Source organism: Hippocampus zosterae, chromosome 4 (assembly GCF_025434085.1).
Source record: "Hippocampus zosterae strain Florida chromosome 4, ASM2543408v3, whole genome shotgun sequence".
In the NCBI taxonomy this organism is placed as follows: Eukaryota; Metazoa; Chordata; class Actinopteri; order Syngnathiformes; family Syngnathidae; genus Hippocampus; species Hippocampus zosterae.
This window is the reverse complement of record NC_067454.1, coordinates 15,139,897-15,152,255: the sequence shown is the minus strand read 5'-3', so window position 1 is coordinate 15,152,255 and position 12,359 is coordinate 15,139,897. Positions and strand designations below refer to the sequence as shown.

Sequence of the window (12,359 nt, the reverse complement as noted above, 5' to 3'; positions counted from 1 at the left end):
TGTATTTTCCGCTCTAAAAGGTGCACCTAAAAGCCTTCCATCTTCATAAAAACTCACTAGCGCGCCTTAAAATCCGATGCGCCATGCGCATGGTTATTACGGTAATATTTCAACCCCAAAATGGCTCATTGCTCGAGACATGCTGACAACGCAGAGTTCAAACTTAAGGCTTAGGTTATGCAGTTGAACAGAGAAATAGAGCAACGGCAAGAGAATTCAACGTTAACGAGTCAATGTTACAATTTGCTCTTGATTAAGTGAACTGTGTCGCTGCTTCATTATATAGGTTTTACTGACATCTGATCGTTCTGTTGGCATTCCTTGAGCGTAGCTCCATCTAGTGGATGCATTGTAGATTGCGTCTTATTATTCGGTGCCATTCATTGATGGTGCGCCTCATAATCCAGTGCGCCTTCCAGTGTGAAAAATACGGTACTGCTATTTGGAACAGTTCATAATTTCCCCGTTTGCGCCAAGGTTGAACGTTTTGGCCATAATTTCATCGCCAAAAGAACACCAACAGCACCTATAGTGAAGCAAGGTAGTGACATCATGTTTTGGATTTGGTTATCTTTAGCTGCAATTCGGGCCTAGGACAAGGTGAAGGGGATAAAAGGACAGTTTGAAATACTGTAGTAGTCAGTTGGCATATAACCTTCAAGCTTCTGATTAGAAAAAAAGGAAAATTGTTTACCACTGGAAATTAAATTACATTTTATTTTCAGGTTTTATCACCCAGCTCAAGTGCAATGTATTCATATTTATTAGTTTACATTGGAGTTGAGCACCAAGTGCGACTTCCTCTTTGATGGTTGATGTAGTGACTGTGTCGAGGTGGAAATCCTCGATCTGACGAATGAGAGAGTGTGCGGATTAGGAAGCTGGCGAGCTTCACAGACGTTGGGATTAGTTGAAGTTTTGTAATGGACCACATCTGGTGCATCCAACATCAGATGGAAACCAGCAGATGATATGATTAGCGCTGCATCACTGGCACTCATCTGGGCTCATGAAGGATCCCAGCGACACGCGGTCATTAGCAACACAACAGGCTTAAACTGAAACGGTTAGGTCACAGGTTTCACACTGAATTGTTCAAATACACGAGTCGCTGACATAAATTGACTACTGTGCAGCACAACGTTACTGCGCAAGATGTAAGGAAAGCCATTTGAGCATGTTTTTTCGATATCCAGCATAAGGTCCATATTGGGTCTGAGCTATTAATCAAATTCAAAGCATGGAATGCAATGTTGAAACCGCAAAGGATCCACTATTGAAAACAACACGCAAACAAAATTCCGCTTCATTTCAGTAAGTCGGTAGGGTATTTTTTTCTGATATACAGTACATACTTTATATTAGGGGTGTCACAAAAACGGATTTGAATCAGAAAATCGTTTTTTAACCGAACTGAATCGAATTAATACAATTTAATTGTATCGCTCACCGTTTATCCAGATGTGTATTGAATCGCCTTTTATGTGATGCACAGAGGTATAAATCAGATTAAATTGGTTTTATGGTATTTGGATAGATATTTATTTGCTGATGATTTGTTGTTTCTTTGAATGTAATTAAGTTGAATAGATTGTGCTTCGGAGAGCACATCCACCTCACAGTGCAGATGGCCGGTGTTCGACTCCAGGGTCCTTCCTGTGTGGGATTTTGCATGCTCTCCCCGTGCTTGCGTGGGCTTTCTCTGGGTACTCCGATTTCCTCCCACATTCCAAAAAATGCATGGGAGGTTACAGTAAATGAACGCTATATATTGTCCCCAAGTTTGACTGTGAGTGTGAATGCTTGTTAGTTTGTGTGCTTTGCGATTGGCTGGCAACTGGTTCACTGAAATGAAATAAGTCACAAAGTAATTAAGCCACAGATTTGTTTCCATTATTGTTAGAAATTGATTTTGGATTTCCTGACTTGTCCATGCCACACTTGTGTCGTCATGAACGCTTAAAAGAGAGCATGTCCAACCGTTGAGTAAGTTAACAACTCTAACTGAAGTCGAACTGTGTTTCACATTAATTCATGGTTCGTTTGTCTTTATTTTAGCATCAGGCTAAGCTATTACACCAAATCATTATTGTTTATTGGAATGCAGATTAATACATGGGAATATGGCCTTAAGAAATAAATGCATATGAAATCGCAACCACAATATAAGTCCATTTACTAGTGCGCTTTTACGTTTGTCAATTCAGCACAATCGTAGAATAACTTGGGCACATGAAGAGAACAGCTGAGTCTGAGCTGACCCTATTACTGGAAACTGGTTGTTTGGTTGAACGGCTTTAATGGTACAACTGGAAGCAGCCTTCGTGTCCATGCATTTTTTTCCAAGTGTGCTGTGGTTTGAACAAGTACTTGTGGGTACTACAGTCGAACAAGGGAGAAATCGTTAAAATGAGGTTTATGATGGAACGTTTGTCTTGCAAGAGTGCAGCTCAGCTCCACGGAGACAAATACACATTGCAACACTGGACTCTTCACTTCCACGGCTCCTCTGAGTAAATATTAAACAACCGCTAAAGAGCAGCAACAGCTATTTTAATCCTCATACACCCGTGTGACAAATGACGTATGAACACGAATGTAAAAATAGAACTGTTGTGAAGTGCTGGTGTAAACGGTTCAATCCAACACGCAATGAAAACAAAAATCCTTTCAGTACGCGGTGAGCGGGGCACACATTCACAATCTGTTGACCAGTTGTTCTGTTCATTTTTAAGTTGCAATCAAATTCAATTTTAGGCTCGGGATCAAAAACATAAAAGAGAAAAACAGGCCGCGGGACTACGTTTGATTGGAATATTTAACTGGTCAAGGGAAATGGAAGATTGGCGACGAGCATGAGCAAAGATATGACACAGGCAATGGTTGAATAGTTTTGCATTAGATTCCAAAACAAATTCAGTGATTATTTGTTTATCAAAGATATGTTCCAGGCCACACCTTTGATCGGTGAAAATCTAGACCACATATAGAAACGAAGGAGCATATACGCAAACATTTTTGTAATACTGTATAATTTTCCCATTCCCACACGCTTAAAAAAAATTTCAACTTACCAAAACACACTTTTTAAACAATTCCTTTTTAACATATTTGTTCCTTTATTGAATCACATGAGAAACGCCACGGATGGGCAAACGGAACATAGCATAAATGTCACAGTAATTTTAACTTTCAAATAATTGCTACTTTCACACACAGAGCCTTCAGCGGTAGTCACAGACATATATTCACTCCACTCTACGACAGCAACAATTAGTAATGGAGTTAATGGGGGCCTACTCTGCTTCTTTTCGCACTAATTAGTGCTGCCCGGCAAGTTGTGGCACAATATGGTACTACACTGAAGGTGCACAACTCCAAATTCAGTCTTGTTTTAAATTGAGGTAGCGGAGGTGCACAATGAGTCACGAAATATTTCATTTTGACTGCCATTTGAAAATGGAAAGAAAAATATGATTAAACACATTCTGGACCTGAGCTTCCAGCACCGCCCACTTCGGTCTGCAGCGATACAAGTGGCGCTCGGACACCCACATGCATTAGAGCTCCCAGGCCAAAGTCTAGGATTAGACTGACATAATTACCGTGCAACGCAAAACTTGAGCCTCTCCCTGAAGACGCTGTTGATTTATTTAAGAAGTTGCATTTCAGCCCCGCTTAAATTTAGAAAGCCGGTGCCACTGAGCAACTGAGCATCAGCGTGTGAGCGTGCTGCCAAAAATTTCTCCTCTCCTATAAAACGTGGCTTCAAATCATCCGCAGATGTGCCGCTGGAGTAAGGACAAGGCCGCAACGTAGGCAGGCCACAGGAGATGGGAGGAAGCAGAGGAAGCGGAACTCCATCTTCGATCCGAGTTCCTCGCATGGTGAACCGCACACACAAAAACATACAAAGCAAACCTCGGTAATAGCCTGAGGCGGAACCCAGCCGTGCGCCCCGAAGCATTTACCGCCACTGCGAGCGACATTGCGCAGCCCTGACCTCCGTTGTTCACCAATGTCTCGCAAGACGCATCTTATGTAAGAGAGAAAGAGCCGCGCTTCACTTTTATGATGTTTTGATAGCAAACTCTGCGTAAATGTTCGCAGTCGAGAACATTCTCTTCTCCTGCGTGTTTTAGTTTCTTCTCTAATGCAAATGAGCAGGTGGAAGTGCTACTATGTGAAACTGCGTGATATTTTCAATGTATTTCATTGGTGATGCATCACTGCTTATTCAAGATTTTCTTGGACTAAAAGATTGTATTCACCCCCCCCCCCCCCCTCCTCCAGTGGTCCCTAACCACCGCAATCAGCTATGGTCTATATTATTTCTCCCCCCTCATATGTGTGGGCTCACTTACTAATCTATAATTGGTTTTACTTTCTCACTACTTTCAAACGACACATGCACACACAAGTGTGAAGCCACATTTAATTGGTTCCCGGTCTTTATATTTGAATTGAAAAATGTTCTTAACCCGCTTCTGTTATATATATATTTTGGATCCATGACAGGGGTCATTCATGTTTTGTTTCATTGATTGTGTAGCCTTGGTTTTGACCGTGTTCGTCAAGTACCAATACAGTGAACCCAAGGCCATGCGTTCCTGAACAACCTGTGACAGCATTTGGGGGTTTTTTTTCAATTTGTTGTGCATGTCGCTGGTGTCAGGCGGAATCCTGTTACCTCAAAAAATCATCACTTTGGAGGAGGCTCCAAAAATGCCATCTTTATTCACTCATTAACATGACGTTGCCAAAGGGAGCAAGCCATTTTCAACACTTAGCGCATGCATGGACTGATGAAAAAAGCTTATGAAAAAATGTGAAATTTACAAGAGGACGTTCCGGCCTCCTTCGTAACCACAATGTAGACCATGACAAAAATACTTTTGACACCCATGGTGTCGATGACAACATGTAAGTGCATACACTATGGCAGTGGTCACTTTCCATTTATTGATTTTTTTTTCCATAAACTGGTGCTTTGCTCATCAACAATGTTATCTTTGAACATACAAATTTCTCAACTCACCGAATGTAAAAAGTAATCTGAAGTACAGAGGAGGTGGGGAGAGCTCTTACTGTGTTTGACTGAGCCAAAGTGTGATCATTTGCGTCTCGTGGAATTAGTGACAAATGCAGCTCGGGTTGCCAGAACTTGAGTGTACTGCACAATAAATGACCATCGAGACTTCATACGTGCGTCGTGCTAATATGCTTGTCTCCGTACAACTACTTCTTACTTAGCATCAAGGCTCTGTCCCTCGGTCGGTTCTGAGCATAAGGGCGAGGTGACAAGTGGACAGTGCAAATGCTGGCCAACGCCGCGTCAAGGTCAAGACAGTCTTTTCCCACAATTTTCTTTCCCACTTCATCAACCACATATGAAAAATAAACCTTTAAATGGATTTATATGAGGAAAATCTGAAAATACCAATGCCAATACAGATGAGGTTAAAAAAATGTATGCACTGCACACATTTGCTGGATGTTGAAGGGGTGGGAACACTGCAATGGTTCACGTGCGCGGCTTTGAGAGAACATCGTTTGTCGCACTCATGTAGCGAAATGACTCAATAGAAATATTAGAAACAGCTCCCACCGATGCAGTGGAATTCCACACCACTGCAAAATACAGTACAACTGCCAAGAGGTCTTTGACATAAAAGAGCAGAACAAAAACGACTTCCTGCATCTTGGCGCCTACATGTCAAACTACGGATGGGCTCATTTAATTACTGCATTTACCGATGACGATGAAGATGAAATGGAAAAGCAGAGCAAAAAGCTTTTGCTTTGTATCTGCGCAATGAAGAGCATTAACATACCTGAGTGTCATTTCTTTCATTCAGTGCTCTTGGCAGCAAGCGTTGACTTTAAAATACCGGTAATTTGCTTCGAAGAACGTTTTCAAAATATCCCCAAAAAAGCCTGTCAGTATGATATAACGGCGAGCCACTACAAACCTCAACCACATTGATGAAACTGATCTTTGAGCATTATTTTCAACAGTACCTGTCTTTTGTGTCAAAGGTGGAGCCAATCCCAGCTGATTTTGGGGGCAAGGGGGTAAACCCTGGACTGGTTGCCAGCCAGTTGCAGGGGCAACTGGCTGGCAAACAACCATTTACAACTAAGTCGTCAATGGATCAAACGCATTTTTAGAATGTGAGGGATTTAAACCCTGAACCTCGGTAGTCAGTATTGTGAAAAAGACATGCTAACCACTGGCGGTTGTGTGTACGTTATTAATCAAAGCACATTCATTGGTAATGTTGTCTATTGATCTGGAAGATATGCAAGTACGACTTACCTGTTCATAATTTAGGCGCTGGGCCTCCGAGATCTCTTTCGGTTTGGTTTCCAGGATGTAGTCTCCTGCCGGGGCGCAAGAAGAATGCTCAGTATGGCAAAACAATTACAGCGCTTAACAGCAGGCTGCCTATTACAGCATCGTTCGATACTGCAATTCCTAACCCTGCAAAACCAAACAACTTGTGTGTGAAACTCATTCAAATGTCTTTTTTCAGAACCTGGGAACTGCCATGCACATTTTCTTGCAGCTGGCATTATGTACTTTAAAGCCAATCACAAGCTCATACTGTAGGTATTTAACCTTGTCAAATATTCGTCCCCGTATGTCCTCATACACGCCTGCGTCCGTGATTTCTCAAACAAAATCATTCCTAAAGCTTTAGGACTCCAGAGAATCAGAGTGAGAACCATTATCCACAAATTGAGAAAGTATGGAACAGTGGTGAATCTTCTAAGGAATGGCCATCCTACAGAAATTACCCCAAGAGCACTTTGATGACTCATCCAGGAGGTCGCAAAGGGCAACAACTAAAGCAGCGGTCCCCAAGCTGTGCAGTCCTGTGCCAAGTATCCCTGCAGAGCAGTAATGGGACGCGGTCTGGTGGGTGAGGACCGTTGGTTTAAAGAACTGCCGGCCTTCCTCACCTCAGTTAATGTCAGGGTTTCATGACTCAACAATGAAGAAAGGACTGGGCAAAGATGACATCCATGGCAGAGTTTCAAGGTATGAAGCACTACTGACCAAAAACAACATAAAGGAATGTCTTATTTTTGGCAAAACACATTTGAACGGTTCCCAAGATTTTTTGGGAGACTATTCTATGGTCATCACATCAACAGTCTAACATGGTGATGATTGTGTGATGGTCTGTTGCTGCTTTGCTACTTCAGGACCTGGATGACTTGCGACGTTTGATGGAACCATGAACCAAGAGGGAGAATGTTTGGTCATTAGTTTGTAACTTCAAGCTGAAGTGCATTTCAGTTCTGCATCACAACGATCAAAAATCACATCACCAAGTCAACTTCGAAATGCCTTTGAAAAACCTTTGAGTGGCCTAGTTGAAGTCCAGGCTTAAATCTGATTGAAAGGCTTTGACATAACCTTTAAAAGGCTGTTCACACCTAAAAAAAAACCCCAAAGTGCTGCTAAATTAAAGCAATTTTGCATGGAAGAGTGGGCATAAATATCTCCACAGACATGTGAAAGACTCATTGTCTGTTATAGAAAACACTTGATTACATTTGCTGCTGCCGAATGTGGCCCAACCTGTTATTAGGTTTAGGAGAAACTCACTTTTCCATACAGGGCGTTTGGATGTGTTTTCTCTCTTAAAAAATAGAAATAAATAACTGCATTTTGTGTTAACTTGCGTCACATGACTAAGATTGGTTTGACAAAGGAAAACATTTAAGTGTAATAAACATGCAAAAAGAAATAATTGATCAGAAAAGGTCAAAATACTTTCTCTGCACTCTATATTTATATGGACATTTTGGACTTGTTAGATATTGAAGAAAAAGAATTTCTTGGAGTTTTCTGGTTTTATGAGGAAATGACAAAGATCTCTTTGAAAGACTTTGCTATACAGTAATTTCTTTTTTTTATTAGTCTTTTAATTGCTTGGTATATATTGGTACACCCGAAAAAATGTTAGCCTCAAGCTGAAAACAACAAATTGAAAACAAATAATAATTGACTCAAAGGGCTGCGATTGGCTGGCAACCAGTTCAGGGTGTACCTCGTCTACTGCCCAGAGGCAGCTCGGATAGGCTCCAGCACGCCTGCGACCCTTGTGAAGATGAGTGGACTAAGCCGAGAGTCAAACAACAGCAACGTTTTTTTTAATAAAAAAAAAAGTGGAACGTCCGCTTTTGTTTCATCCACATTTCCGTACATATTTCTCCATTGTCGACTTTCTTACTATTTGAGAGTTCCATTGACCTGGTTGCGTAGCAGCAGGCAGCCGCCTCTCGAGCTTGGCTCCCGCAAAAAGAAATGGCAACGGTATTTCCACTCAATGATTCACAAATCTGATGTAAAGTAATTATTTTTTTCTAAGAAAAACACATTTGTTCAGGCAGTATTTGTTTTGCTTTGTATTTGTTTCGATTTTTTTCTTTTGTGCTTTTTCAAGGATCATTTTTCAAACAATTATCAATTTATAGTGTCCTGAGAGTCATCAGCTGCGCCGCACCAGGAGAAAGACAATCATCTAAATACAGCCCACAAAGGTTGAATAGAGGCAACTGGACTTTTCTTGTTTGTTGAAGACATGCAGGTGAAAAACACCTTCAACAAACAAGAAAAGTCCAGTTGCCTCTATTCAACCTTTATGGATTATAATGCCCCGAATGACTGAAAATCCATGCAGACATATCATCAAAATATACTTCTTTTCAACTCCGAGTGTCAGCCTGAGGCAAAAGCTCACTGGTGCTCAGTGCACCAGTGAGCGTTGGTCTCCCAGCTGACAGCACAGTGCACCATGAGCTGCTGAGTGACGCCCACCACCCTCTGAATCATCTGTCGCCATTGTGTCAACGCACTCGGACGACAGATTGTGCCGAGATTAGAGTCCTCACGGTATTTTCATATAAATAGTGTGGCAGAACACTGTCACCCAAAACATGCACGTTAAATTAGTCCAGGAGGCACAGTGGTCAACTCCTTAGCATGTTGGACTCCCAGTGCCGAGGTAAAATGTTCAATTCCGGATCCAGCTTTCCTGTGTGGAGTTTGCATGTTCTCCCGTCCGTGCCTGCGTGGGTTTTCTCCGGGTACTTTGGGTTCCTCCCACATTCCAAAAATGTGCATGGCAGGTTAATGGAACACTCTAAATAGTCCTTTGGGGTGAGTGTGTGCGTGGATGGTGGTTCAACGTCACCTGTCAGCGACCTCTGCAACCCACTTTTAGGTCCTGACCCAAGAGTTGAGAATCACTGCATAAGTGTATATGTCATACATATAATTTTTGTTTTTGTTTTCATTTTTTTTACTATATTTTACTTGAGTGACTCAAACTAGTTGGCCAATAAAGTTGATTTTGATTTTGATGTGTCCGACCAGAAGTCACAAACCACAAAACTTGATGCTATGCTCGTCATAGACATCCACGACCAATTAATGATGTTGAATGCTGAAACAGTAACACTCACCAAGATACTCCATCAGTTGCTCGGCTGTAATAATCTCCATCATCGGAGGCATTTTAACCTGTGATAGAGACATCCGTAAAGCAAACATGTTGGGTATAGCATTCAACATAGGTGCAGTGGGTTCAGTTTTAACACATTCGTTTATTACTTTTTTTTTTTAAACTTCATTAGAGTTCCGGGTGAAATGTGAAAATTCTTCATTCATTCATTCATATTCCGAACCGCTTGATCCTCACTAAGGTCGCGGGGGGTGCTGGAGCCTATCCCAGCTGTCTCCGGGCAGTAGGCGGGGGACACCCTGAATCGGTTGCCAGCCAATCACAGGGGACACCCTGAATCGGTTGCCAGCCAATCACAGGGCACACAGAGACGAACAACCATCCAAACTCACACTCACACTTCGGGACAATTTAGAGTGTTCAATCAGCCTGCCACGCATGTTTTTGGAATTTGGGAGGAAACCGGAGCACCCGGAGAAAACCCACGCAGGCCCGGGGAGAACATGCAAACTCCACACAGGGAGGCCGGAGCTGGAATCGAACCCGGTACCTCTGCACTGTGAAGCCGACGTGCTAACTACTGGACTACCGGGCCGCCCGTGAAAATTCTTATGAAATATTATATAATATAATATTAAATAATCTTTCTCGATTTCATCAATCTATGCCTGTGACATTTAGTGACAGGCATGACAGTAAAATGCTTTTCCACTAGATGGTAGAAGGTATATGCAGTAATTATGCCTTTGATGCATTTTGGTAACATTTTTGCTTAGTGGTTTGCTGGAAGAAAGTAATGTTTGCTCCATGTACAGCACTGTGTATACAGCGGTGGTTGTTTTAAAGTGCTCTATAAATACATTGGAGTCGAGTTGAGTTCCTCGCCATGGGCGGTCACTGTAGCTTATTGACAAAAATGCTTACTCTGCATAAAATCCAAAATTTTGCGGTGATCCTTATAATAATTTCTGAGGTTGATGAATACTAAAGTGATGTGTGTCTCGCGCACAAATAAAAACAATACCTGATGTTACTATGGCACTTAGCACCCGGCCGTGAAACGAAGCTCGCTGTTACAAATAGCAAAATTCACTGGAAGTTTCTTAACGGAAGTCCCGCACATACTCGTTTCGCCATGAGAGTACTCGGGAATAGGGTGGCTATTTAAGTGCAGCATACAGCTTACATTAGTCTGCATTATATAGAATAGTCACTGGTGGTGCAGTCGTGGTGCATCTGCCTGACCTCTGTGGAGGCAGTACGAATCTGTTCCTGCTCTGTGACTGACATTTGACCAAGATTAGGTGTAGTCTGCCTTGCACTTGAAGCCATTAACTCAACGTAACCCTGAACAACATACACGGTAAATAGAAAATGATGGGATGGAAACAAACCACTGCCTAAGTAGAGCTCAGTTGTATTTAACCTTTTAGTACATACATTTGCATTTGAAAATAATGATTTGTTTTTAAACTTTTATTAAGGTGTAGGATTGCTTAACTTTGATGTGCATCTGATTCATCAATGAATTTTCCGATATTTAACTACAGTGATAATGTTTAACCGGTGTGTAGTGTTAAAGTGGTTTACAATATTATCATTTTTATTTATTATGCATTTTTATGAATGAGGCTTCAAGGTGCATGGTTTACCTTCCAGGCAAGCAGGAGTACGTTCATTATGGCCAGCAGCGGACAGGGCCCGTTCTCGTTCTGGGTGATGATCGGCGTGTTCTCCTCCCTCCACTTGATCCACTTGATGTGGTAGATCGACTGACCGGCCGCTCGGTCTTTGGCGCACATCGCCTTGGTGCCATCCAGGCCGAATTCGCCCTGAAGGGCCAGGGCCAACCCTCGCTCCTCCAGGCCCTCGCTGTTCAAGTCCGAGCTGGGGCACGAGTTGAGCTTGGAGAAAGACTCCTCCAGTGAGTCCAGGCTGCGGGACTCACACCCGCCGAGGCTGGCATCCGGGTCCGGGTCGCTGCTGCTCGCCAGCCCCTCGGATAAGGCGTGCGGGGCGCTCAGGTCTTCTGGGATTGTCCTGCCCGGACACAAATGGGTGGGCTTGGCAAGTTTGGTCGACTCGATTTCTTTCTCGTCAGCACCTGAGGACGGCCCGTCTGTTTGGTTGTTTACTAACTTTGAGGCACCACCCTCCTTATTTGGATCCGATCCCATCCCGTTAGTGATCTGCTGCTCCCCAGTCCGCGAGCCGCTCGAGTCGGCGTGCTTCCTCGCCTCCTGTCCAGCCGACACTTCCAGGACCTCCACTAAATCACACCTGCCCACGCCGGGGTTTACATGAAGGGTGCTAGGCTCCTCATCGGTGCTGTTGTTAGAGCGATCCGTACCCTGCAAACTACTGAGACGAGCCTCACTATTTGTGCATTTCTCCGCCGCTCCTTTCCCGCCTCCCGAAACAGGAGCGTCGCCTGTGCTCGCCCCGATGGTGTCGCCCCCGACGGGGTCTCGATGCACGTCTGCATTTTTCTCCATTTCGACTGTCGATAGATTCTAGCTAAATTGCAGCAGTACATTCGGTCCAAAAGACGCCATGACAACTCTGCCGGTGACGTCATCAGAATTAATATTTTTCAAGCCAACTAGGAGGCGCTCGAGACACAGCAGTCATGTGGTGGCGCGTTTGCGGACCCTCGGATCTTCGTCTTAGGTCACTATTTACGTTGCTGTCTGTAGTTCACTTGTGCCTTTTTGTATCCGCACCTATCAATTCAGACAAATGACGTAGTACTTTGTGCCTTTCAGGTGCATGCTTTAGGCTCAGCCAAAACAAGCAAAACATACCTTTTAATTATTAAATGGCTACCAACTTCACATACATTGTATAAATAACATAAATAAAAACCAAAGTTCGTAATTT

At 43.0% G+C, this 12,359-nt stretch overlaps 1 protein-coding gene across 2 annotated transcripts in view; it reads right to left on the bottom strand.

The window, feature by feature from the left end:
- The window catches only part of mindy2 (MINDY lysine 48 deubiquitinase 2), a 29,004-nt gene extending 16,700 nt beyond the window's left edge, over positions 1–12,304 (bottom strand). Inside the window, exons 1-4 of one of the 2 annotated variants that reach the window (XM_052063788.1) lie at positions 11,619–12,304; positions 11,132–11,519; positions 9,481–9,538; positions 6,320–6,384 (exon numbers count right to left, since the gene is read on the bottom strand). In XM_052063788.1, coding sequence (XP_051919748.1) covers positions 6,320–6,384; positions 9,481–9,538; positions 11,132–11,519; positions 11,619–11,974 — 867 coding nt within the window. In that variant the 5' untranslated portion in view covers positions 11,975–12,304. Of the gene's footprint in view, positions 1–6,319; positions 6,385–9,480; positions 9,539–11,131 lie in introns of both variants that reach the window. The other variant, XM_052063787.1, reaches the window with a different exon arrangement.
- Positions 12,305–12,359: the final 55 nt, after the last annotated feature.